General features: G+C 44.9%; 3 protein-coding genes and 1 long non-coding RNA gene across 5 annotated transcripts in view; 2 read left to right on the top strand and 2 right to left on the bottom strand.

Annotated features, from left to right (window-relative positions):
- LOC142161260 (catechol O-methyltransferase A-like) overlaps positions 1 to 12,173 on the bottom strand; it is a 33,259-nt gene extending 21,086 nt beyond the window's left edge. Inside the window, exon 1 of one of the 2 annotated variants that reach the window (XM_075216730.1) lies at positions 12,043 to 12,173. The gene's annotated coding sequence lies outside the window, so the exon portion shown is untranslated. Of the gene's footprint in view, positions 1 to 1,974; positions 2,027 to 12,042 lie in introns of those variants that run through there. The other variant, XM_075216739.1, reaches the window with a different exon arrangement.
- The window catches only part of ARVCF (ARVCF delta catenin family member), an 803,654-nt gene that overhangs the window by 603,805 nt on the left and 173,120 nt on the right, over positions 1 to 26,729 (top strand). The window lies entirely within an intron of this gene.
- LOC142161270 (uncharacterized) lies at positions 11,986 to 24,609 on the top strand. Its single transcript, XR_012693373.1, has 3 exons — positions 11,986 to 12,196; positions 24,119 to 24,254; positions 24,399 to 24,609. It is a non-coding gene; the product is annotated as an uncharacterized LOC142161270 (long non-coding RNA).
- On the bottom strand, positions 12,340 to 20,206 carry LOC142161236 (uncharacterized). The gene is made up of 2 exons (XM_075216685.1): positions 18,379 to 20,206; positions 12,340 to 15,966 (listed from the first exon to the last, which is right to left on the bottom strand). The coding sequence occupies exons 1-2, from the start codon at positions 19,745 to 19,747 to the stop codon at positions 15,824 to 15,826; spliced, it is 1,512 nt and encodes a 503-aa protein (XP_075072786.1). The 5' UTR covers positions 19,748 to 20,206; the 3' UTR covers positions 12,340 to 15,823.

Here is a 26,729-nt window from a genome sequence, read left to right as displayed (position 1 = left end):
ATATTTATCTGTACAAAGATTTTTAATTAAGAGGAAAAAACATTGCTTGTCATAAATTTTATCTGATTGTGTCAATATATCTATTTATGTTTGCATTGTAAATGGTGTATTAAGCTGCTCCTGGGACTTACACACTCAGTATCTGATATGCTGTACCAATTTTCATTTGTGAATGAGTTTTTGTCTGGGCACTACTAATGATTTGTGGGCACTACTATGGCATAATGTTATTTAGGGACACTATTATGGCATAATATGACCTTGGGGCACTACGATGTGGCATAATATGAACTGGGCAAGTCTTTCATTGTTAAATATGATAAGAGCCTGTGAGTCAAGGGGGTAGACGTCTCCAGGTAAATAATCTAAATGTTTCCTATCTAATCAAACTGATGGATCACATACAATTATCTCTCACCCACCTCCAATATCCCCCTTAATTTATATACTGTGTTATTTAAAATGAATAAAAAAAAGACGCATATCCAGTTACTAAAAAAAAAGTTAGTAGAAAAAAATATTTTTCTCTGACATTTTGCTGTAGATGGAAATACTTTTAATGCGGCCGTGTGGGTTCAAATGATCATTCAATAGTTATGTTTTGGTTTTTTTAGATATATGTTAGTTTTATTTCATGTGGAATGATTCATGAAAATTCTGCCATTACTATTTAATTGAGGGAAAAGGATATCTGTTACCTATATATGTGTGTAAGTATTCTGTTGTTGCTATCTTGTGGGAGATTTGAAATAAGCAAAACATTGGTTTCCTACAGTGGCGCCGGTATAATTGGTGGTATTGCTGTAGTATGGGGTGGTGTGCTGGTGGCAATGTTCTAGTGTGTTTGGGGCTTAGTATTGTTAATAAGTTGGAGAGGGTATTGCTGTAATGTGGGGGGTGATGCCGGATGCTGTAATGTGGGGGGTGATGCCGGATGTTGTAATGTGGGGGGTCATGCTGGACGCTGTAATGTGGGGGGTGATGCTGGTTGCTGTAATGTGAGGGGTGATGCTGTAATGTGATGCCGGATGCTGTAATGTGGGGGGTCATGCTGGATGCTGTAATGTGGGGGGTCATGCCGGATGCTGTAATGTGGGGGGGTCATGCCGGATGCTGTAATGTGGGGGGGTCATGCCGGATGCTGTAATGTGGGGGGGTCATGTCGGATGCTGTAATGTGGGGGGGTCATGCCGGATGCTGTAATGTGGGGGGGGTCATGCCGGATGCTGTAATGTGGGGGGGGTCATGCCGGATGCTGTAATGTGGGGGGTGATGTCGGTTGTTGTAATGTGGGGTGTGATGCCGGTTGTTGTAATGTGGGGTGTGATGCCGGTTGCTGTAATGTGGGGGTGATTGATGTAATATGAGTGTGCGTGCAGGGTTATTTATTGCTGTAATTTGGGCACTAATAATGTATTGTCATGGTATTTATTGATGTCATTGTGGTGCTAACAATGTAATGCTGAGGGTCATTAGGAGAAATAAATACCCCCACACACACACTCACTCATACTACATCATATTATACAGCACCAGCAACACGCACTGCGCTAGCATCAGTGCGCAACAATATAGTGCATGGAGCTCACAACACGTGGGCCTGTGTGCTATAAATGCCAGGGCTGATTTTTAGTCCCAGTCCAGCCCTGTGTTCATCACAGACAGTCATATAATACAATACAAACGGATTCAAAAAAGTAAACAGGAATGCAATACGAGAGCCAGAGGGCTTTCAAGACTGTTGACATCCCGGCTCTCAGAACAAGTAAAACACTCTTTTGTCCTCTGTTCACGGTGATATGTCTTTTTGTATATTTAGAGTTTACAATGTTTGTGTTACAAATATATGTTGTTTTCAAATTAGTAGTAAATTTTAAAACCAGCCCTCTGCTTCTGATCACAGTAGTGTGTAGGAACACAGTAGTTAACCTGTATCTTATTCTACATTGAATAGCTGATAGAGAATAAACTTACTGTGTGCTCCAGGCTGCAGAGTCAGGAAGTGTGTCCTACTGTGTAAGTCATGTGCCTACCTCAGTGTATGACTAAGCAAATTAGATTGTAATTGAGTTTTCCGGGCAGCAATTAAAGGGAACGGCTTTAGGAAAGTGAGTATATAGTTTTCTTACACAATGGAAGTACATTCAACACATATGTAGACACAGTACTATGTATGCACCACAGCTCTAATACCCTGTCTCAATCAGAACAGTGAAAATAAACAAATATATAACCCTTTCGGTCTTGTTAAATCCCACACACTGATATGGAATTTATTATAATAAGGGCTGTGACTAGTTAAGTTAGCACACATGCTGGTATGGTTAGCCAATTATAATCAAGCAGTGTGGCCAGCTTTAAGTCTGCTCCTCCCATAGCAGGACTGACAACCTTTGGCTCGGGGGGCAAACAGAATTAAGTAGCCCAGGTTCTTATAGCAGTGTGCTGCATTGAAAAATTACCGTTACCACAAATTATTTGGCCTGGTTTGTCTAATTATCAGCATGGTTTTATTGTTATTCAAAGATCTTTAATCAGACAGACCCAAGTCCATCTGACCAGTATTCCATGCAGTCATTCTAATAACCTTTATACAAATGCAGAGTGCCCTCTAGTGGCCACTATTCAATACACAGTATTATAACGACCGATATAACAGACATTCTTGTGAACGCTAAACATCAGAGCAGATCTTAACAACTGATAAACAAAACCGAGTGTAGATATAAAATACATACAGTATTGTAGTTACTGGTGTAGAATACAGATACTATCCTAGTGACCAATATACAATACAGACAGCGGGCTACCGACCACTATAAAGCATACTTGCCAACTATTAAAATCTCCACTCTGCGCCATGTGTCAAATAAAGTCACTGAGTTCCCCCCCCCCCCCCCCCCCCCCACTCACCCCCATTATACCCATTCCACTAGGAAGTGGGCAGGGTCCTGGAGAAAAGCCTGCTGTCCCAAGGGTCGGGGAAAACTACTAAAAATTCGGGAGTCTCACGTACATTTCAGGAGAGTAGGCAAGTATGCTATAATGCACTTGGGCGAAACGGTTCTAGAAGCCACACAATGCAGGCCCAACAAATCTCTGATGCACTCTACACTGTAGACACAACTCTACATTTCTGGTGATTTTACAATGCAGTCCTCCAAAACCTCTTGTGTATTTTCAGGATAGATTCCTGCAAAATCTCATATGATAGCACATTGTAGATCCTGGATCTCTGGTGGTGACACAATGCAGACCCAAATGGATTACTTATTGCTCCAGCCAGGGGAGCGCTGGAATCTTTTTGCCTACTACTAAGCACAAGAAAGTAGCCCAGGGTCTTATAGCAGAACACCTTGTGGTCATACCATGATGTACAGTCATTGAAATATATGAAAAGTTGTTATTTCAAAGAGCTAAAACAATAGTACCATGCAGTCCTATCTGACCAGTATTCAATGTGTGTCCTATTCTGGTGACAATAAAAAAGAGCCTTCTGCTGATCTTTGTGCAGTACAGTTCTAGTGACCTCTGTAACATGCAGAAAGAATTCTAATGACTAATTTAAAATACAAAAAGCATTCTAGTAGCTTATACAGTACAGAGAACATTCTAGTTACTGATTCAACTAGTGATCAATATACAATACAGAGCATGCTCATGACCACTACATAAAAGACAATACATACTAGTAATCACAATTCAACGCTAACCATGTTCTGGAGGTCACCTGAAAATGCAGACTCCCAAATCTCTGATGGTTTTACAATGCAGGACCCTAAATCTCTGGTGCATTACAATGTAAACCCTACCAAGTCTCTACAGCTTTACTATACATACACCAGGGGGTAAAATGTATCAAAGTGTGATTTTGCAAATTCAGCGATTTACTCTGGAGATTTGAAACTTGCAGATGTATGAACCTAAGATTTCATGTAAAATAGCCAGAGATGTGTTTATGTCAAAATCGCTATTTGCAAAAACAATAGAGATCAAACTCCCAACTGTTTGCCACTCTGACTATACAAGTCTCAAATGTATGAAGCTGCAATTAAAATTCGCTACATACAACACGCTGCTTGATAGCAGCTTGTTTAGTAAACACATCACTGTTACATTGTCCGATTATACAGCCGGAGGTCCCGGCATCTGTCCAAAGTGTTAAAAATAGATAAAAGTTTTGTTTTTTTTAAAAAGCGTGGGGTCCCCCTGCCCGAGCGCAATTAACCCTACTGCTGGTTACGTGAATATCAGGGGAAAAATTTGTGTGGGGGCCCCTCTGATTTTCACATAACCAGCACTAGGCAAACCAGCCTGGGGTGGGTGGCACTCAAGCAGGGGGACACGCGGCAGGGCTCCCCCTTCCATAATGACAAACCAACCCCAGGCTGTTCAGCGCTGGGCTGGATTCCCTAGGGAGTGGGATCCGCCGAAAAAAAATAAGCGGGCCCCCCTCTAGGGACACCCAGCCCAGTGCTGTAAGCAATAGGGCTCTTCATACACCCCTGGGCGGTGGATGTAGGGTAATAATGGCGATTATTATGTTAAAAAAAACAAATGGATGCAAAAAATTTTTGTGGAACTACAAGTCCCAGCCAGCCAGGGTGCCATAAACAGTGTGGGCCTGCTGACTATATGTGTTTATGCAGAAGTGTGAAGGAACAGATGGGCCTGTTGTACATGCTATTGAAATTGGTATACTGTGCTCATTAACCCCTTCACCTCTGAGGCTATTCTCATCCTTGTGCTGAGCCTATTATAGCACTTTTTGGGCTGGTCACCTTCCAACATAAATATTGGTAATCTATTTATGCAGTACCCACACTAATTATACCTTGTTTTTTTTCTTTGAATTGTCAGAAAATACCAATAGTCTGCTTATACTCCCCGATACAGCATAGAAAAACTACCCGAAATGGCCCAAAAAACTGTTTTGCAAGAAAGTGTGCTAAAAGCAAAGATTTATATATTTTTTTAAACGGCAAGAAATACTTTGCTTTGGAATCCATCCATATTTCCAAAACGGCAATAAGCTGGATTCTGCACACAGATTTTCATAATAAAATCTGCACTAGAAAATAATACAAGAGAATTATACTTACCGGTAATTTATTTTTCTTAAAGTACTCCATGCAGCCCTTATAATAGGTTAACTCTCCAATTAGTTGAGTGGGGACAGGAAACAGAAACACGACTCCTCCTTCACTCTAATGTATTTAAGAAATTTTTCAAGCTGTGCTAGAAAAACAAACATAGAACATGGTGGTAATCCTGGACTGCTATGGAGCACTTTGAGGAAAAGAAATTAACAGTAAGTAGAATTCTCATTTCCTTTGCTTACTCCATGGAAGCTCTTGGGATGGGAAGTAGAGAGGCAGTATACATCAAAGATGGTGGGCTAAAAACAACACCACTGATTGGCATAATTAATTATTAAACAACTTCGTGAATGATCTTCCTCCCAAACTGAGGTCAGCAGATGATGCGACATCTAGAACATAATGTCTGGAGAAAATATGAAGAGATAACCCAGCTGCTTTGCAGATATCATCTGTTGAAGCCTGAACTTTACATGCCCAGGAGGTAGCCACAGTCCTTGTAGAATGTACCTTTAAGATTTCGTGTACTTCTGGCCCATTCCTCTTGTAGGCCTGTGCAATAACATCTGTAATCATACTGCCAGAGTAGATTTGGGTGCAGCACATCCTTTGTGGGAACCTGTGTACCTCTCTGGATGGTAGGTGTTTTTTTTGGGACATTTCAACATGGGTTTCACATACTCACGAAATATCCAGCAAGGCCTCACAAATTAAACCAATACTGCTCCACAAACATAGGCAAACGGAGGGGGGGGGGGGGGGGGGGGGGGTGTTTTAGTGCCTGGAACTGCAGCACTGTATAATTGAGGTGGCTGGACCCTGCCCCCGCTTCACACGGCTCTGCTGGAAAAGGGAGAGCTGCGTGCATCTAACAGTCCACGCAGCATTGCCCATGTGTATTATGGGGATAGGAAGAGTTGGAGAGCAGCCAAGCACTGTCTAAGATTATAACCACGCCCCCATGCATGCTGGTCACGCCCACTGGTGGCGTGGTGTGGAAACCTCCCTCTACAAATCCTGCGTTTGCCCCTGACAAAATTTCCACACATTTCAGTAGACACTGTCTACTAATCTTTTCTTCAATACCTGTATGCAGAGCATTAGCCCACAATCTGAGTACTCTAGAGATTGAGAATACAGTTTAAGTAAATTTGTCTGAGGAAGATGAAGTAATTATTTTGTTTTAAAGAACTGTCAAACTTTTAAGGATCTTTTAGAGGACCTCCATCATTTAATGGAATAGTGGTTCTTGTTCGAGACTTGCTATAAACAAATCAATTTTGGGCACTAGGCTTCATATAGAGACATCCTCATTCCGAAAGGGATACATGTGGTTAAGTCTCTACATATTAGGCCGATGTTTGTACAAAATTTGCCATTCTTTATATAGAAGTTCTTTGAAAACTTGGAGTGTATGAAAAACTCTGGTTTTTATGTGGTGGTTTTGGAAAAGAACATCCCACATAGAAACAGGCCTGGTGTATCGCCCATCTCCATGGATTTAGAATCTAAATCCACTAGACAACTGAATGTAGATGGACCAGGCCTCATCTCCTCTGGATCCTCATTAACCGCAATTCTCTCTCTGTCCACTGTTTCTCTTATTGCTGGAAGACAAAATTTTCCTGGATTGATTTCATCATCTAGGAAATTAAGGATCTGATTCATTAAGGGAAGTAAGGCAAAAAATTGAGTAAATTTTCTTCTCAACAAACCATGTTACAATGCAAGGGGTGCAAATTAGTTGATCATTTTGTACATAAGATAAATGAAATTTAAAGTTGATCTAGGACATGCTCTACCCCAACTATACATCTATCCTCACATTTTAAATTTACCTCCCTCTCCAATGCAACATGGTTTTGCCAAGGTGCAAAGTTACTTCTTTTTTTGCTTTACTTTCCCTAATGGCCCTAACAGTTTAAATCGTTCAGGTGGTGAGAAACCTCAACTTTTTAGGAGCACTTACTGCATAGAAAACTCCTATAGTGTCATTTTGACAAGGCACCATATGACACTGACACACACACACACACACTTATGGGACAAAACAGAGAAAAAACATTAACTATAATAACTTACATCATGCTTGGTGTGTGCATGTGCACAAGTCCCTGGCTTCCTTCCGCCATACAAGCGGTGCTGTACTGAGGATAGCAGCATCAGGGGGACCCGAGCGAGGGACTACACCAGCATTTTAGCTTCCATGAAGACATAACTGCTAGGGCCGGCAGCGTGTCAACACTGCTTCTGCAAGAAGGTAAAACATATACTGCACCAGCCCCACTGGTGCTGCCCAAACCTTTAAAAAGATAGGAAAAAGACACCTGAGTGAAGGAGGAGCTACCTTATATAGCATTCCAGTGTGTTTCTTTTTCCCGTCTCTACTCGGTTAACTGATTGTAAGGGCTGCCATGGTGTAAACAAAGGAAAATGTATTTGCTACTCTGCACTCCCTTAAATGAAGTGCATAAAATGGGTAGGAATAAAAAAGCAAGACATACTATTTTGAAAACTAGACAGCAGTGTGTCAATGAGCTTATTGAAAAAAAGGATGTGGAACATCTGTTTCCTCCTCCTACATACCTGGACTTCTTAAATGCTTCCTGTAGTGTAGAGATCATATTCAGCCAATAACCATCAGACAATAGTTCCGAAGGAGCGACATTGTTTGAAAGTGCCGACTCGGCCTCTTTCAAACAAGGGTGTCCAAGTCTCTAGGTGCCAGGATGCGGGAGATCGAGCACTGTTAGTGCCCTTGTCCCATCCTCGGTGATGTCATTGTGCTATATAAGAGTATATAATGTTTCATCCTAGCCTGCATGCCGAGTATTTACCTCTATGCTGCAATAAGTATTTTTATTTTACAAACTATGAATGTCATGTACAAATTTTGGTACTTGTTAATTATACGGGTTAGATTCTGGTCAGCGCTTCCCCTACATTCTAATCAGATCACATATTAAAAGCTCAGCACAGACTGGGAGCGTGCTCAGGTGAGTTGACATTAGGTGACACTGAGCTGCTAATGAGTAGCCTGATTATAATGTAAGACAGCAGTGACCAAAGTGGCTCCTGTATAATTAATACCTTTATTTTTTTTCAATAAAGAGCGGTATGATTTTGTTTTGTGTTTTTGCTGTAATAACTTAAGAATGTAACATTTCAGCCATGCTTTGCCATAATGCATTCACAAATTCATTTCCAATGAATGGATCACAACATTTAGCTTGTCTGTAACAGGTCATATATCTTTCAGTACTAATTTAATATATTAAGCAGCACGTTAAATTCAACTATTCTAACTTATTATAGACAATCTCACTGTAAGAAGAAATTTCGAGTAGACAGGACTGTAATTATTTCCTTTTAAAGGGTAATAAACATGTCTGTTTCAAACCTGTCCATGCATTCCCACTGCCTCAGTTGATGTGCCCCTATGTGTCCTCATTCACGAGCGAGCTAGCAGCCCCCCTTACAGGCGTATTTATATAGCGGATTAAAAAACAAGCACTCCCAGTGACATGTAAACAGTTGTTTTGGCATGTGCCCTTGAAATAAGCACTCCTCTATCCGCTCAGATTATTTTCTGGTGTGTTGTGTTAGTGTTTCTTGTGGTACAACATTATTTTTGTCTAAAGTTCTGAAACTGATCTGATTGTCACTGACTGAAATTTTCCTTGTCAAACCAACAAGAAACACTTCTAAACTTCTTCCATTTGCTTGACCTTGGCCTGTATATATACTGACCATGACTCCTTCTCATTACACAGTATAGTCAGTCGCTGCCTAGTGAAGTTAATGCTGGGCCACAACCCATGGGTTCCCATCACTCACTTGCATGGATCCCTAGTGAATATCGGCCTTCCATTAGATACTTTGCCCTCACATTCTAGACAACACATTAGCATGTCTTATCAGTATATCACACATGACAAATATATCTGTCTTTGCACTGCGCATTAAATATAATGTTATACTAATTTAAACTTTATTTGCTGCTCCAGTCCAGTTTGACCTCGGCAAAAGGTTGCAACCTGCCCAAACCAGAGCAGTAACTAGGGCTGTGCAAGAGGGGCAACCGCCCAGGTCGCAACGCTGAAATGGGGAACGCAGTTCATGAATAAATAATTTAAGTTAATTGGGTTAAAATTGAGGGCTGTGGGGGAAGGGGGTTAGTTTTTCTTTTAACCCCAGGCGCTGAAAATTTAAGTTACATCTCTGGGCCTCAAACAACCAGCACTGACTGATCACACTGATGTACGGAATGACATAATGGAGGAGGCAGCACATCTTCTGGCTGCTTGTCCACTATAGCTCAGATTGTTATTGTACCTATCAGTACCTTTGACTTGAGAAGTAAAAAAATATGGGGGGGGGGTTATTACAGGAATTGCTAATTAGATGATGGGGATACTATAGTAAGAAGTGTGTGTGTGTGTGTGTCTGTGTGTCTGTGTCTGTCTGTCTGAAAACTTAAGTAGCAACACATATAATGTATTTATCAGTTCACCTATGGGGGGGGGGTTATTACAGGAATTGCTAATTAGATGATGGGGATACTATAGTAAGGTGTGTGTGTGTGTGTGCAGCGTCGGACTGGGCCGCCGGTGGACCGGGAAATCCACCGGTAGGCCCTGATGGCAGATAGCTCCGCCCTCCTCCGTGGTGGGGCGGGGCTAAAAAAAATGATTCTTGTGTCGGTGGGGGCCGGGAGCCAGGTGCCGCGCGGCGGGGTCAGCGTGGCAGTGGGTGGCTGGCCCCTCCTCAGGGACCAGTCACTTTCGCTAAACAGGAAACAGGAAGTAGCGTGCGTTCCACCGTGGAATGCACGTTACTTCCTGTTTTGCTTTTGATCGCACAGCAAGCATGTGAGATGCAGCAATAAGGTAAGTGTGAATGAAAGATGGCCCTGCTATTTGTGTGAGAGACAGGGGACGGGGGTGCCCTGCTATTTGTGTGAGAGACAGGGGAGGGGGGCCTGCTATTTGTGTGGGAGACAGGGGAGGGGGGCCTGCTATACTGTGTGAGAGACAGGGGAGGGGGGGCCTGCTATACTGTGTGAGAGACAGGGGAGGGGGGGCCTGCTATACTGTGTGAGAGACAGGGGAGGGGGGCCCTGCTATTTGTGTGGGAGACAGGGGAGGGGGGCCTGCTATACTGTGTGAGAGACAGGGGAGGGGGGGCCTGCTATACTGTGTGAGAGACAGGGGAGGGGGGGCCTGCTATTTGTGTGAATGACAGGGGAGGGGGGCCCTGCTATACTGTGTGAGAGACAGGGGACGGGGGTGCCCTGCTATTTGTGTGAGAGACAGGGGAGGGGGGGGCTGCTATACTGTGTGAGAGACAGGGGAGGGGGGGCCTGCTATTTGTGTGAGTGACAGGGGAGGGGGGCCCTGCTATACTGTGTGAATGAAATGGGAAGGGGGGGGGGGCACAATATGGTGTGAATGAAAGGAGTGTGGGCTGCTATAATGAGGGAATGTTTTTTTTAATATAATGTGTGATATGAGGGAAAGGAGTGGGGTTGCCTTAATAGTACATGGGTAGGAGATAGGCTATTAATTTAATGGTGGAGTTTAGGTGGGGGCTAATTATTTAATGGGAGCTATTTTATTTGTGGGGTGATGGTGGGGCAATTTAATTTATTGGTGGGCTATTTAATTTAAGAGTGGGGCCTATTAAATTAAGATGGGGTGACAGACCTTTAATTTAATCCTGGGGTGGTTTAGGTGCTATTGATTGAATGTGGGGCTGAGTTTGAGGAGCACGAGGTCTATTTATTAAATGTGAATATGAATTATTTAATGGCAGTGCCTGTTGTGGGAAATAGGTATATGTATTATATGTAAATGATATTCATTTATTGCTGGGGCTGTTTGGAGGGAGGGAAATAGGTTTATTTATTAAGTGAGAATACTCTATCTTTAATGTTGGGGCTGGAGGAAGGCCTAAGTATTAATTGTGGGTGCTATAGATTTTACGCCGGGGCTGGTTGGAATTTTCTAAATGTACCCATTTTTTTTTTCAAAATAGGGCACCCAACATTCCGGGATCCAGACAAGTCGCAACTTAAGAAACCAGCAGCCACAGGTGGTGACAAGAACAGGTAGGACAGTCTGTCAAATGTTCTGATTCTAGTGGGACAATCCAGATTTTTGGTGACTGTTCTACCCAATCTAAGGGGGAGGTCAAGACTGTGTACTCTTTATATACACACTGCATTCTTTATATACTACACTATGATGCTAGCTGTCCTTCATGGGCTGACCACTCCCCCCTCTAGTGTCAGGCCACGCCTCTATGATGCTGGCCACACCCCCTCTGGTGGGCCCCTAGCTTTGCAGTCCCCCGGTGGGCCCTTCATGCCCCAGTCCGACACTGTGTGTGTGTGTGTGTGTGTGTGTGTGTGTGTGTGTGTGTGTCTGAAAACTTAAGTAGCAACACATATAATGTATTTATCAGTTCACCTGAAGTATTTCTGGCTTCCACGGAACTATTCCTGTGCTGAATTAAGTTTGCATTGCACCTTTAGCATCAGTTGTTAATTTTAATTACAGTATGCAACCAGTAATAGGCACGTGATCAGAATAGTTCATTTTGTCGAGCAAGAATGGGACTTAATACCAATACTAAAAATTAAAAAAAAAGCTGTCCTCTCCGCCAATGACAGAAAGTACATAAATTGCAGCATAAAATACAGTATAACTGGGAAGTGTGAGGCGAACACAGCGCTCCTCTGATCAGCAGCCACCACCAATACTTCCTACCGCTGAGAGCTGTCCTCACATCAGGTGATGCTGACATTGGTACTAATCGCTCAATGTGCAGTTACAGAGGTGGGAGGTCAGTACTAGCGAGTAATAGAATCGGAGGAGGGTGGCGAGGAAGCCTAATAGTTTAATGCTGCTACATGTAGAGCGGTGCAGTGATGATACCTCACCTCTGTTCCCGCAGGACAGCTCTGCTCTTCCCTAGTCAACCTTTTCCTTGCTGAATATCAGTAATCATCACCACCAGCTATTTATATAGCGCCACTAAGTCTGCAGCGCCGGAAACAGACTGATCCCTCTCTTCCTCCGATGCAGAAAAACTGTGTAAGTTCCTCACATGTCCTGTGGGCACCCAAAGGGGGTTAAACTGGGAAGAATTCCCTTAAAGGGCTCACCGTGTATGCTCCGTAAACCTTACATCAACCTTATAATTCTAAACCTTTGCATGCAAATAAACACACGGAGACTTGTATAAGTTATTAAAAATTGCCAGAAATTTTATTATGATTTTAATTTTAACTAGACCTATGGTGGCGGAGAAAGGGCACTGCGAAACAACTCTCAAGCTGACAAACACTATCACGTGTGGACTGGCGCAAACCGCCGTACGTCCACCACCACGGGGAACAAATCCCAACATAACTTTTGCGCTGAGTTGGCGTCAGAGTGACTGCCCCCTTTAAAACTCACTCTGCCCTCCCTCACCGAGTCGAACAGGGACCCTCCTCACCGAAGGGCCAAAAAGGGAGTTACTGGTGCCTCAACGGGGGGCAGTGACCTACGACAACTACCAGTGCGCCCACAAATCAGCCGCTGAACGCAGTGCCTTCCTACCGCAACATAACCGAAAATACTACACAAAGGAGTGGGCGGGTGGGATCTTGTGCTGTGGAATGAACCAGAACAGGAAGTGCAGCCTCCTATATCAATCAAGGTCCCTCCCACTGGATTACACATTGGTCGGGCCAACCCATGTTAACACCTTCAGGTATTTGTACAGCTTACTACAAACCCTGTCGCCCTTTAAGTGCATTCGTCCTATTCAGCCTCATTTGTCATAAAGGGCTCACCGTGTATGCTCCGTAAACCTTACATCAACCTTATAATTCTAAACCTTTGCATGCAAATAAACACACGGAGACTTGTATAAGTTATTAAAAATTGCCAGAAATTTTATTATGATTTTAATTTTAACTAGACCTATGGTGGCGGAGAAAGGGCACTGCGAAACAACTCTCAAGCTGACAAACACTATCACGTGTGGACTGGCGCAAACCGCCGTACGTCCACCACCACGGGGAACAAATCCCAACATAACTTTTGCGCTGAGTTGGCGTCAGAGTGACTGCCCCCTTTAAAACTCACTCTGCCCTCCCTCACCGAGTCGAACAGGGACCCTCCTCACCGAAGGGCCAAAAAGGGAGTTACTGGTGCCTCAACGGGGGGCAGTGACCTACGACAACTACCAGTGCGCCCACAAATCAGCCGCTGAACGCAGTGCCTTCCTACCGCAACATAACCGAAAATACTACACAAAGGAGTGGGCGGGTGGGATCTTGTGCTGTGGAATGAACCAGAACAGGAAGTGCAGCCTCCTATATCAATCAAGGTCCCTCCCACTGGATTACACATTGGTCGGGCCAACCCATGTTAACACCTTCAGGTATTTGTACAGCTTACTACAAACCCTGTCGCCCTTTAAGTGCATTCGTCCTATTCAGCCTCATTTGTCATAAAGGGCTCACCGTGTATGCTCCGTAAACCTTACATCAACCTTATAATTCTAAACCTTTGCATGCAAATAAACACACGGAGACTTGTATAAGTTATTAAAAATTGCCAGAAATTTTATTATGATTTTAATTTTAACTAGACCTATGGTGGCGGAGAAAGGGCACTGCGAAACAACTCTCAAGCTGACAAACACTATCACGTGTGGACTGGCGCAAACCGCCGTACGTCCACCACCACGGGGAACAAATCCCAACATAACTTTTGCGCTGAGTTGGCGTCAGAGTGACTGCCCCCTTTAAAACTCACTCTGCCCTCCCTCACCGAGTCGAACAGGGACCCTCCTCACCGAAGGGCCAAAAAGGGAGTTACTGGTGCCTCAACGGGGGGCAGTGACCTACGACAACTACCAGTGCGCCCACAAATCAGCCGCTGAACGCAGTGCCTTCCTACCCCGCTGCGCCCCACAGACGCCGCAGCCCGCCACCACTAATCTAAACACGCCGAAACTCCACCGCAAATGCTATCTATAAACAACCCCATACCTTCCTCCGTTAGATGTACGCCATCTCTTCTAAAACATTGAGGTGACTCTACCCCTAATCCCGGGTGATTGATAACTACACCTCCCATGGACCGCACTACTTTCCTAATGGCGCTATTCAGTTTCCTGACCATAACTGTCATCTTTTTTAAGGGGATAGTTGTTCTCCAAGCCAGCCGGGGGATTAATGCCAACCAACCAATGATGATATGTGGCCATGCCTCGTGAATTTGCCTAAGGTCTTCCCGAATCGAAATAATGAGCTCCAGAGACTTTCCTTTCCCCAGGTCATTGCTTCCCGCATGCACTACTAAAATATTTGGCGGGCCATGCTGTTTAATTAGCCTCGCCAACCATGGAACCAAATCAGGCCAACCTAATCCCCTTTTATCCAACCATCTTATTACGGTGCCTTCGTGATTCGGCATACTGTTAGACCTGGGGTGTCCAGCGGCCCAGAACACAAAGGAATGACCCATGATCCACACCATCTTAGTTGTAACACCATCACCTGGAATCAGAAAAACATTGTTACAAACATGCCACCATAATTTGGAAGACAGGCCAGGCATAGCATAAAAGCATGAGAAGGATAGTATAGGGGAAAACCGTACAACAGAGGGGGATCAGGGAAGAGGAACACAAATGGGGAGCAGGCCACCCAGACGAAGGTAAACAACACCCGGAAAAACCCCGGCAGCACACCACTAATCAGGACTTACGCCCAGGGAAACCCGGGTGAAAATCCCTTCGCGCCCCCGCTTCAAAGCGACGAGCGGAAAAGCCCAGGGTAGCCCACCAAATGGAGGGATAAGGTGGGGTAGGGGAGGGCAGTGGGGGTGGTTAGGGTAACAATAAGAGTGAAATTGTAGAAAAAGAAAAACTGCAAGGCAACCTTTTGATTAGTGGAACAAAACATTTAAACATCAACATTGTCAATCCTGACATAAGATTTATAAGCCGTGGATTTCCAGCGGGCCAGAGCTTTTATCGTCTCAGTGGAGGATCCCGCCAAAGCAGCAGACGTGGCCGCCCCGATCTTGAACGAATGCGTTCCGAACCTAGAACTGCTAGATTTAATGACTGTAGGGACTTCTGCATAATGGCCGAAAATTGATATTTCGTCATGGGCATGCCGTTATGGTGACATAAAAACAAACGAGCCTGAGGTCTCATATTCATAAACCGTGACACTAAATTAACCGGGCAGATGTTACCATTAGGCTGCCTATTTAACTGAACCCATGCTCCCCTGCCACTCTGATCAGTTTTAGATCTAATTATTTTACCTGAAACCACCCCTCCGCATAAGCTGACATGCTCTGCATTCCAACCTGACTCTTGATGCCCCCTGGATTTAGCCACCAATTCAGATACCAGAAAAGCACCGAAAAAAGCCATAGAGAACGCAGTGCTAAATAAGGTCTTCTCATATTCATCAACTGCAATCCCTCCCAGGGTCCCTATCAACTGGTCCAGAATATTGTTGGTGATAGGCAAGCGCGCATCCGCCTGCGAGGGTCTAGCCCAAGCCCACCCCTTTAGGGCCTTACTGATCATGAACCCCTTTGTGACATCCGTGTAACCTTGCAGCCTGGCCATGAAAGATATCCCCGCCAAAGTAGACGCCATAGAGGCTCTAGATTCCCCTTTGGAATAGCTCTCCCACATAAATGCTAACATAGCATCACGCTGACCTGCCTCAGATTGATCTTTTGCCCGCTGAATAGTGACCACCATCTCCATGATACCTGATACGTCCTCAGGGTGGAAGGGGCTACCGCCTGTTCTACGAGCCCCCTTATGCCGGCTTGATGATCTGCCAAACACAAGAGGGACACGGAATACCAACATTGTCCGCCTGGGGAGCCATACTCCGAAACTTGCTCCATTGTCCTCGGGACAGGGCATCGGCCAAACTATTTTGCACCCCTGGTACATGTCTAGCCCTGAAAGAAATATCGTACTGCAGGCAGCGCAACACTAGGTGGCGCAGCAGAGATATTGCATGATGGGAGGATGCGCTTTGTTTATTGATCGACTGGACCACCCCCAAACCGTCGCACCTGAAAACTATGTGCCTCCCCCGCAACGTGGACGCCCACAGTTCAATTGCCACGACAATAGGAAATAGCTCCAGGACCAACAAATTTTTGGTAATTCCTACCCTATGCCACTCCTTCGGCCAGCTTTCCGCGCACCAATGCCCGTCCAGGTAAGCACCGAAGCCGCATGCTCCGGAAGCATCCGTAAACAGGTCAATATTAACGTTTGTTACGGGTGGTGAAGGCCATATTCGTGTCCCGTTGAAATCACTGAGAAAGGTGAGCCAAATCTGCAAATCGTCCTTGATGACCCTAGAGAGACGCACGGCCGCATGCGGCCTGCTCCTCCCTGCAGTGGCTCTCTGTAGCTTTCTACAGAAAACTCTACCCATGGGAATCACATGGCAGGCAAAGTTGAACCTCCCTAACAGGGACTGAACCTGTCTGAGCGGGCTGGAGCTGGATTCCAACGCTTCTGCAATAGCTTCGCACATCTTGGACACTTTATCAGTTGGGAGCCTGCAAATCCCGGCCACCGTGTCGATCTCAATTCCAAGGAACGAGAGACACGTGGCTGGACCCTCCGTTTTATCCGCGGCAATGGGAACGCCTAGCACCCTAAAGAGAGCCTCAGTGGAAAAAAGCGTATCCCCACAACAAGTGGAATCAGGAGGCCCGATAACTAGGAAGTCATCAAGATAGTGTGCGATCCACCGACACCCCGTTCCCGCCTGAATGCACCAATGCAAGGAGCCACTGAACTTCTCAAATAGCGCACAGGATATCAAACATCCCATAGGCAGACAGCGATCGATATAGTATCCACCACGATGCAGAAAAACCCATGAATCGATACGACTCCGGGTGAAGGGGCAGTAACCGAAAAGCCGACTCAATGTCGATCTTAGCTAACAGGGCTCCCCTCCCACATTCCTGCACCAGTGCCAGTGCGGATTCAAACGATTGATAATTTACGGAACTAAGGGTGGCGTCTATAGCGTCGTTCCCTGACAGACCAGCCGGGTACGACAAGTGCTGTATCAACCTGAATTTACCCGCTGTCTTTTTGGGTACTACCCCTACCGGGGACAGAATAAGATTTTGAATGGGAGGAAGCGGGAAAGGGCCCACCATGCGACCCAGACCAACCTCCTTCGCGATTTTAGTGTCTAGGACTTCCGGGAGAGCGAGCGCCGATTTCAAATTGATCGGCGTCGCCGTAGAAATGCTGCCCTGCACTGGTAATTTAAAACCTATGTGAAAACCGTCATGTATGAGAGAAGCGGTGTCTCTGGGAACCAAGCGAGCCATTTGTCCAGCTCAGCCGAATTAATTGGCGATGGACCCTTGACTCGGCACAGCTGGGTTTGCACCTCTTCCACTACCCCCACTCCGTCGGGCCTTTGCACATTCGGTGGCTGGATGCTGACCTCCGCATGCCGTGCAATTGTGTTTAAATCGGCATGATGTGCCTCGCTGACAGGCGCCTGCATTGAAATCAAAACATCGACCTTTTGTGGGGAGGGTTGCTTGAACCCTCCCCGGCCCTTAAAACCTCCTGCCCGTGTAACCCTCGGCCCCTTGACTGCTCGGTCTCATGAGTTCCAGCCAGGTGTCTATGTCTTTTGACCCCAGCGGGATCTTCTCGCGACCGCTCATCCGCCCGCAGAAGGGCTCGTCATATGCTCCCCAGATTGAGGGGCCATCTTTTAACGCCATCCCGCTAATAAGATGCATATATCTCCACAACTCATCCTGCTCACCGGGCCTAGTTTCCAGGTAAATAGTAGCAAAAATAGAGAAGGAATTCGACCATCTAGTAAACAATCTGAGCCTATCCTCCCCCATTCCGGACCTTTCAAAAGCCGCGGCAAGAGCCTTCTTTCCTTCCCCTGTCAGGGCGAACATGTCCACATACTTTCCGCGTCTAATCCTATCCCGTACACTCGGCCTAATACCGTGGGTTATCTCTAGGGTTTCAACCTGCCCTAAATCACTCCTAGCCACCATCCGGTCTTCGCCCCCCGACTGCGGTGCCTGTTTGCTGCGTTTACCTAGCAATTTAGTTTCCAATAGCTTGATGAGTTTTCTGGGCCTATCGCCCGAATCTGAGGAACCACTGCTCGTGGAAAGAACCGGTGACCCTAACAACTGTACATCGTGTGTGGTACCAGAAACGGACTCACCATGAGGAGCAGGATTCCCGGCCGCGACTGGTGCCTCCACAACACTGGCTGACCCCGGCTGGGCATCTGTTGATCCCGGGATTGGTTCCACACGAATCCCTGCCGACCTCTGGTCTCGAGACTCGGACCCGGAACGACCTCCACCGACAGCCCTCATCTCCTGGTTCGCGACCACAGGCTCTGAAACACAAAGTGGAGCAGTAAGCTGAGATCTGGGAAGGTAGTCCAGACGCCGCCGCGCCAATCCCAAGGCTGGGCCAGAGGGATCTAATCTGGAAGGCAAAAAAGGTGACGGGCTATAGTAACCCCCCGATATGACCCGACGCTGAGGGGGGACCTCGTCGTACGGGGCCCGGTATGGTTCCTCGAAAAACCCACTTGGTCTGGACTGGGTGCGCCTCGGAGGGGACCATTGAGACGTATTACCGCCGCTGGAATGATGGTAATCGTATGCTAGATTATCTCGCGTGGGACCTGGCCTACATTGACTGGTGCTGGCATACGCTCCAGACGGCGATGGGGCCCGCCGGGACCTGTACGTCCACTCGCCTGTTGCTGGAAGAACGTGGCGGGAAAGAGAGGGCCTCACAGGCGCCGAGGGGCTGTCCCCAAAAACTTCCATGTTCCCCCTACTGGGCCTATCTGATCCCACGTGCCTTTGTCCCAGCCTGACACTCTGGACCCTGTCCGTCCCCGGTGTGTATGGTCTAAATGGGCCCATGTCAAACAAAGGAGCCCCCCCATGGTGAGCCCCCCAAGAAGAACCCCTGCCACTGTGGGGTAAAAAGGGGCTGGGCGGGAAATGCAACTGATGAGGGGCAGGGGGATTATAGGTCTGCATGTCCCCCCTGAGGGCCGAGATGGGTGGTGTGATGGGGCACTGGATAAACACCCCCAAGCCGGATCCCCTTTCCTCAACCAGCGGGCCGCTACCTACCCCCACTCTACCCTCCCCAGCACTGCCCCTGGATGGGGAAACATATGCAGCCTGGGCTGATGCAGGCATGACTCCAGCTGTATGTGACACAGGGGCACCCACAGGCATATCCCCCCCACCGCTGCCGCTGGCTGAGGAGACCACAGCAGAGCAGGCTGGCGGCCTGGGTCTGCGCATGCGCGACCCAGATGCTGCCGCCGGCCGGGTCGAGCGACCCCGCCGCCCGCTATCAAGCACCGTTGTGCCAGAGGACCCTGGTGAGGAAGCGTGAGCCAGAATACTGGACTCACGCTGTGGAGGAGGAGGGGGACCCGCGGCCGCCGCCGGGAGAGAAGGGGGTGGGGTGGGGCCTACAAAATGGCGCTCAGTGCTCCGGGGAGAGGGGGACCTGTAACGGACAGGGCGGGAGGTGGGGCGGCGTGGACGGGGCATGATGGAAAAGCTGGTGGGGGAGAAAGCTAAAATGAAGGAGAGAAAACGGACAAGGAACAAAAAATTAACTAAAGGAAAAAAGGGGGGGGGAAGGGGGGAATAAACAGGGGAAAAAAGAAACAGGTGAAGGAGAGGGAGAGAAACAAGGGAAGGCAGAAGGAAATGATTGAACACAGAGGGCAGGAGGAAAAGCTGACAAGAAAAGGAGAGGGAAAAGGCAAAGATAGGAAAAGAAACAGGTACTTATCTGCTCTCTCTCTCTGATGTCTTCCCTCCCAGGCAATCTTGTGCTGTGGAATGAACCAGAACAGGAAGTGCAGCCTCCTATATCAATCAAGGTCCCTCCCACTGGATTACACATTGGTCGGGCCAACCCATGTTAACACCTTCAGGTATTTGTACAGCTTACTACAAACCCTGTCGCCCTTTAAGTGCATTCGTCCTATTCAGCCTCATTTGTCATTAAGTTCCCAGCACTTATACAGTACTTCGTCTTATCTTTTATGTTCATTGGAGGGTTAGTGACTTCATAGTTCGTTTAGTTTGTGTGGGTGTTTTGGGTTTACTATAAATTGCACCAAAAGTAATTAACAAAGTTTAGTGTTTACTGATTAAAAAGTAATTGTTTTAATGTATAGTTTGTAATGATTTTGATGAAAAGGGAGCTTAGAAAAATCCATTATCTGTTTAGCAATAAAATAGTTGCAAAACAATTTAAAATGATTTGCCAAGCGCTTAGGGGTCTGTTTAACAAGTGGCGAAGAGCCAAAATGTCAGAAAAGGTTCACAACTTATTTAACAAAGGGTTAATTCTGGACAAATCATAGATTTCTTCAACATAACCCTAATAACCAGCTCTTACCACTGTCCCCATAGACTGCTATGAGGAGAGCAGCATTGGGAAATGTTATTAAGCTGCGTAAAGCCATCTCAGGGTGGGGTTACTGGTCTTTTTCAATGGGACCCAGTTGGAACCTCTCCGGCTGTGCTGGGCCCCTCCTGGGTGAAAGCCTTGTGAGCATGTGGGGTGTTTTCTGGGACTCCAGAGCAGCCTCGCCATGGTAAGTTTTTGTGGTAGTGCGTTCTGTAACGCTGCAATTTGCAGCAATACATAATGATTGGTACCACTGTTAAATAATAAATAGATGCCTTAATATTTTTTTATGGACCTCATATGTTTTGTTTATATTTTTTTCAAAATATTGAACAACTATTTCTGTGTTGAAACAGAAAAATAATTTATTTGGCTTGCGTGCTTTCATGTGTTGGCAGTTACTTGCAGAACATTGGTTTTAAAACAGCTGGTATTGCTCACATGTGTATGTATTGCTGTAGAGAGAAGGAGACGTGTGTTGTACACATGCAAAACTGTCAGGAGGGGATTCAATCTGCATTACTTGCTTTATGTGGTTTTGAGACCCAATGAATAAAGAATTTTAGAGCCAAAATAGTAAAGGAAGAAAAGCCCTAGTGCCCCCGTAAACAGATATTTTCGCTGCCAACAGGGCTTTTTCTCACTTCACCCTATACATCAGATGGTTACCGACGGCGATAACACTTATTGCTGCCGGTAAACCGTGCCAGCAGTAAGATATTTTATGTTTTATGTTAGTGGACCTGAAAGCCCAAATCTACAGAGCCTGGCAAAGCTGCAAGTTAACCCTTACTGCTATGGACCAGTATCACCAAGGCAATATCACTCACCTGCCTCAGTGAAATATTTTTAATAAATTGTGGTGATAAGAGATCGCTGTAGCTCGATGAACACATTATGGACCTCTTTAACTTCCATGAATGTTAAGCGCTTGTGAAAATGATGACAACGTAATTGCTGACACAGACCAAGCTTCTCACTAAACATTTAGATTCTTATTCTTCTATGGTGTTGTCCATATAAACATGCAGATTGTAATATCATGCCTTCTTGCTTTGTGTGTTTGGCCTCTCTAACCCCAGTTCTGGTCTCATCCCCTCCCCTCTGCCTCAGTTTTGTCTAACCTCCTGCGGATCAGTTTCCATAACTGCTCATATCGTTGAGTATTACTTCTGCTGGATTATCGCAGTTCCTTGCTGTCTCAATCTTTTAGTGCCTGCGGATGAACACCATCGTGCTGCAGTCCTGAGGTAAACTGAGTATTGGTAAGCACTGTCCGCTTCAGGAGAAAGAGGGGCTGCTAAAAGTGAAGAGCACAAGCAACCTGTATTTTGGCATTTATTCAGTTTCGGCATCACAATTATTATATACAAAATTGATTTCATGTCATATAGTTGTATTAACCAGATCATTGGTTTACATTTTTTAATGTATAAAAGGCAGCTAACAATATTGTCATACTTTAAATCAGAAAAATTTAATTACCCTACTATACTTACTATATAGTATACTTTTACTGCTTTATATTACTATCCTTTATTGCCAAAGCACTGTTATACTTATTAGTTGCCGGCCAAATTATACCAAGCAATGCCTCAGGATAATGGACTACCATCATATATCTCTTAACCTCACTACCTTAGCCTATTACCACCCATTACACAATTTAACACAAGACAGCTACCCCCTGACCAACATTGTTGTGTGACAGGATCATTTAGCCTATGAGTCACTTTTACCTTTGCAGCATGGCTGGGCCAAAATGCAAAATGTAGACTTAGCCTTAGCCTCATGTGTCAAAGTCCCATTGTCCCATAGATTGTAAGCTCGTGAGCAGGGCCTTCTCACCTCGTTGTCTGTGTTACCCAGTTTGTTTATTAGTTTATTATGTTTGTGTCCAATTGTAAAGCGCTACGGAATATGTTGGCGCTCTATAAATAACTGATGATCAGGGCCCTCTTAACAACATTATGGGCCCTAGGGCAAAGCAGTGCCTTGGGGCCCATATATATATATATATATATATATATATATATATATATATATATATATATATATATATATATATATATATATATATAATCACTTTAGTTACTGGTCAGCCGTCAGCGTCCCTTGAAATAATTAAAAAAAAAAACCTTAACTTACCTTATTCTCCGATGCGATTGTCTTCACTCTTCCAAGTCATTGCAGCACGAAAAAACAACTTTATCAGCAGGCAGCAGGGGACTCCTCCGTGCTGCGCTCCGCAATGGATGTCGGTCGGGCGTGATGACGCCACGCCTGACATGCACTGCGAGTGCCGCATGGAGGAGGAGACCAGGGAGGGAGCCGGATCGCCAGCTGACCGCAAGGTAAGTATTTTCTTCTTTTTTTTTTTTGCACAATTTTTTTTTAGCACTGCCTCTGAGGGGCCCCCTGGCCCGCAGGGCCCCCGGGCACCTGCCCATTGTGCCCAATGGAAGAGATGGCCCTGCTGATGATGATATATCTTTTGGCTCCCTGCAAGTAGTACCATGTCTGCCCCAGCCCCTATTCCAGTGACCAACTGCTGGTAGCAGGACCTTCAAAATGCTGCCAACTTTTGCTCCACCCACAGGTGCACAGGTTTCCCGTAGTATAGCTCTTGTCCATAAGTAACTCAACTTCTACAATGTGTTTTTTCCTGCCCGAGGGTGAAATGTAGGCCTGGTAGGTTGTGGCCATGTGTCGTCCCCTTTTGTAGTTAGCAGCTTACATGGAAGCCAAGATAGATTTGGCTGGATTATGTTGAGTAGCTTTCCTGTGCAGCTCTGTTTAGTGCAGTATAATTTCACATTTCGAGAGCACCGTGCGAAGGTGGCAGTTAAACTCTCAGGCGTCCCCGATGGATAAAGAATCTTCACTGCTACTCAGGAGACATTCACAATGTGAAACCCACAAACGCTGTATGATATATTTAAGCATTTCCCTGCTCCGTTCATGGTAGATAAAAATAAATATAAAAAATGTGTCACCTTGAACATACTAAGCTCGAACATCACTGCCCTGTGGGTATATTTTTATCAATTGAAAATGTATTCAACAGACCAGCTAAAAATCCACAGTTAGAAAATGTACATTTGCACAAGTCAGTCACTTTCTTTTTGATTGATTTATGGTCTCCTAAGCTCAGTCATAGAAATTCTCTCAAACCTGTCTTGTTGGGTTTTAAAAGCGATGAATTTGACATAGAGAATGTCAGACTGGAATGGCTGGTGCATTCCAAAACAGATATCTGGTACAGCGTAAAAAGGCGGTGTGTTGCCCATGCAAATGAATCAGATTGTCATTTTTGTAATTGTGTTGAGAAAATGAAAATAAACATCTGATTATTTTTTTTTGTCTATTTTTCTCTATCCACCAGTTTTCATGACTGTGTATCTGAGGTAGGAGTGACATCTGCTGCTATAGAAAGCCAAGTAGCTGCATGATAGACTTCCATCATCTTTCACTAATATGCCAGATGTTTCTTTCAGAGGCCAAAGAGCAGATGTTCCACGAATAGTAAGCAAGGTGAGCATTCTCCAGGATAAACTGAATGAAGCTACCCTACAACAGACTAGGAGAATTACCTCCTTTCTGAATTGAAGGAGATGAAAATCCACAGAATAGGTAAAGATAATGCTTGATTTCTTTTCAGCACTTATTAAATTGAGCCTTTTTCAATAAATATAGATCCAATTACCCTTTCTAAAAGACATAAACTGCGGCCTGCTTCAAGCTTAATAAAATAAAACCAATATCTTTCCTTTCAAGCTAACCGTTAACAACAATGGGATAACCGGTAGTCTACCAGGATATGACGGATACGACCATCTTCCAGCAGATCCAGCATTGGGGTTCTATACCTTCTGAATCCTCACCATGTATACCTACCTGGGCATATTGGAATTGCTCCTGACCCAGTTTCAGCAGAATGTCTAATAGTCAGTGGCCTCACATTACAATATTTTTATTATATGTTTAATTGTTCGTGACAACATATTTATTTTTCCCTCATCTTTCTTCCATCCTCTGCCCTTTCCCCTTTAGTGGATTGTATGCACAACGTTAAATATTTGCTTGCTTTATCAGGTACATCAATTGAGTCAATTTCATTGACCTTTAAAGGCCTGAACATGTAACACAACATGTAGCTTTTTTAAAGAAATTTTTTTTTTCATTGATTTTCATATCATTTAATAATATTATTATTGTATAGTTAGAAGGCACCACATAAATTCACAGCACCATGTAATGGGGAAGTAGGTCATGTGTAACAACGATTACATAACACAGAACAAGTAAAGGAAATAACACACAGGGAGAAAAAGCTGGAAGCAAACAAAAAAAATATGCATAAGATATAAAAGGTGAGGTGGATAGTAGGTGAGATAGCGAATATACAATATGTACGGTACAGAGGAAGACGGAATGGGAGCAGGCAAGAAAACAAGAGGACAGGAGGTCCCTGCTTGTGAGAGTTTACAATTGAGCCCTTGGATGCTTCAAGGCCAAAGCATGATAGATGAGGCATTCTTGATGGAAATACAGTAGCTTTATCCATAAACAAATATACCCATATGGAACATGTGCATATTTCCTGTGTTAGTGCTCTAAAACTAGCAGTGAAATACTGCAAGACTCTTTAATTAACCTGTAAACAATATTCAGCTCCCAGAACCTCCCCTCATTGTTTCTCTGCCCTGCCCCCCTAGTGTGATATGCCTATACACCTAATCTTAAATTGTTTATGAGGTGTTACAGAGCATATATTGTTCAGTTGAATAGACTATAAATTATAGTTAATTGCTGCCACTAGCAGAAATTCCATATCAGTTTCCCCCTACTCGCTGCCTATTAATATGTAATCATATCAGATCTATTTATCACCGGTTGAAAAGCTATAAATTCAGCAAAAATGGGAGTTAATAGAAAGTCATCAATCTTGGTAAATGGAGCCTTATATATGACAAACATACAAAGCTTAGACTTGTATTCAACTTAAGTTGATCAGGAAACAACATAATAGTATGTAGATCTCTGAGATTATTTCTCTCAGGTCAGGATAGAGAAGTCTGGATAGATGCCATGCAGTCAGTCCAGTGTTGGGTCCAGCCTTCTTCCCGCACCAGGGGAGGATTCTGTCCCTGTTGTGGTAGTTGAGAAGCTGGGCTATGGGGGCCATAGCAGGTGCTCCTGGTAGCCACAGTTTATGTGGGTCTCTATGGGCCCTTTCAATGACATGATTTGGGGAAGGCCACAGAGCCAGATCTTTCCAGAAGTAGATGCAAAAAAATCCTCTTTTTTTTCCCCTTAGAGTTGCCTCAAGTAGTCCAACAAGTCCGAAGATATTTCTACATAGCCCGGTTTCCATGTCATCTAAATTATTATGATATCTGGTGGAATCCCTGTTTTAAGCTTATGATTTTTTTTATTTTTTTTTAAAGATTTTATTTTTGCAAGGGTCAACCAAAGGTAACATTCTATACAGCACTGTGTTAAAAAACATCTGAAAAATACATATGCATTAAAACATACAGCGTCTTGTTTAGAAAAGAGTATTAATAAGGATGTTGACCCAATTTTTTCAAGAAAGCAACAATTTTAGAAAGAGAAATAAGACTGAGAAGAGTAAAGGGGGGGGCGGCGTGGCCGGCCGCCTAAGAGTAAGATGGAGTAAAGAGTGTAGTGGAATATGGGAGAAGATAAAGAAAGAGAAGAGATGGAACAGGGAAGGGAAGAAAGGATCCAGATGGAGTGATGCTGTAGAATCACATGACAAAAGGGGTTTGCATTTGTAAGTATGAGGTCCACGGCGCCCAAACCCTAGTGAATGACTTAGAGGTATTACGGAATATGCATGTCATGTATTCCATCTGATAAACGTACCAAATCCTACTGATAATCGTCTGTAGAGTTGGAGCATTGGGCTGCTTCCAGTCCGTAGCAATTTGGCATAGGGCAGCAGAGATTATGTGGCAAAACATTTTCATTTGATGTTTAGTGGCCGATGGAATCCCGAGAGGGAGAAGGAAAAACCTGGGAGAAAACGGGATGTCAATCTGCAGTAGGTGTGAAGCAAAGTCCCCGAAGTTCCGTCCAAAA

Source organism: Mixophyes fleayi, chromosome 1 (assembly GCF_038048845.1).
Source record: "Mixophyes fleayi isolate aMixFle1 chromosome 1, aMixFle1.hap1, whole genome shotgun sequence".
NCBI classification, from domain to species: domain Eukaryota; kingdom Metazoa; phylum Chordata; class Amphibia; order Anura; family Limnodynastidae; genus Mixophyes; species Mixophyes fleayi.
This window is presented reverse-complemented; position numbering and strand designations above follow the sequence as displayed.

Excerpts from the sequence above, each read along its gene's own strand:
- LOC142161236 (XM_075216685.1), bottom strand. The coding sequence starts at position 19,747 with ATGCCCCGTCCACGCCGCCCCACCTCCCGCCCTGTCCGTTACAGGTCC. Across the intron at positions 15,967-18,378 it reads CGGGAATCCTGCTCCTCATG|ATCATCAAGCCGGCATAAGG; the intron begins GTGAGTCCGTTT and ends TGTGTTTGGCAG.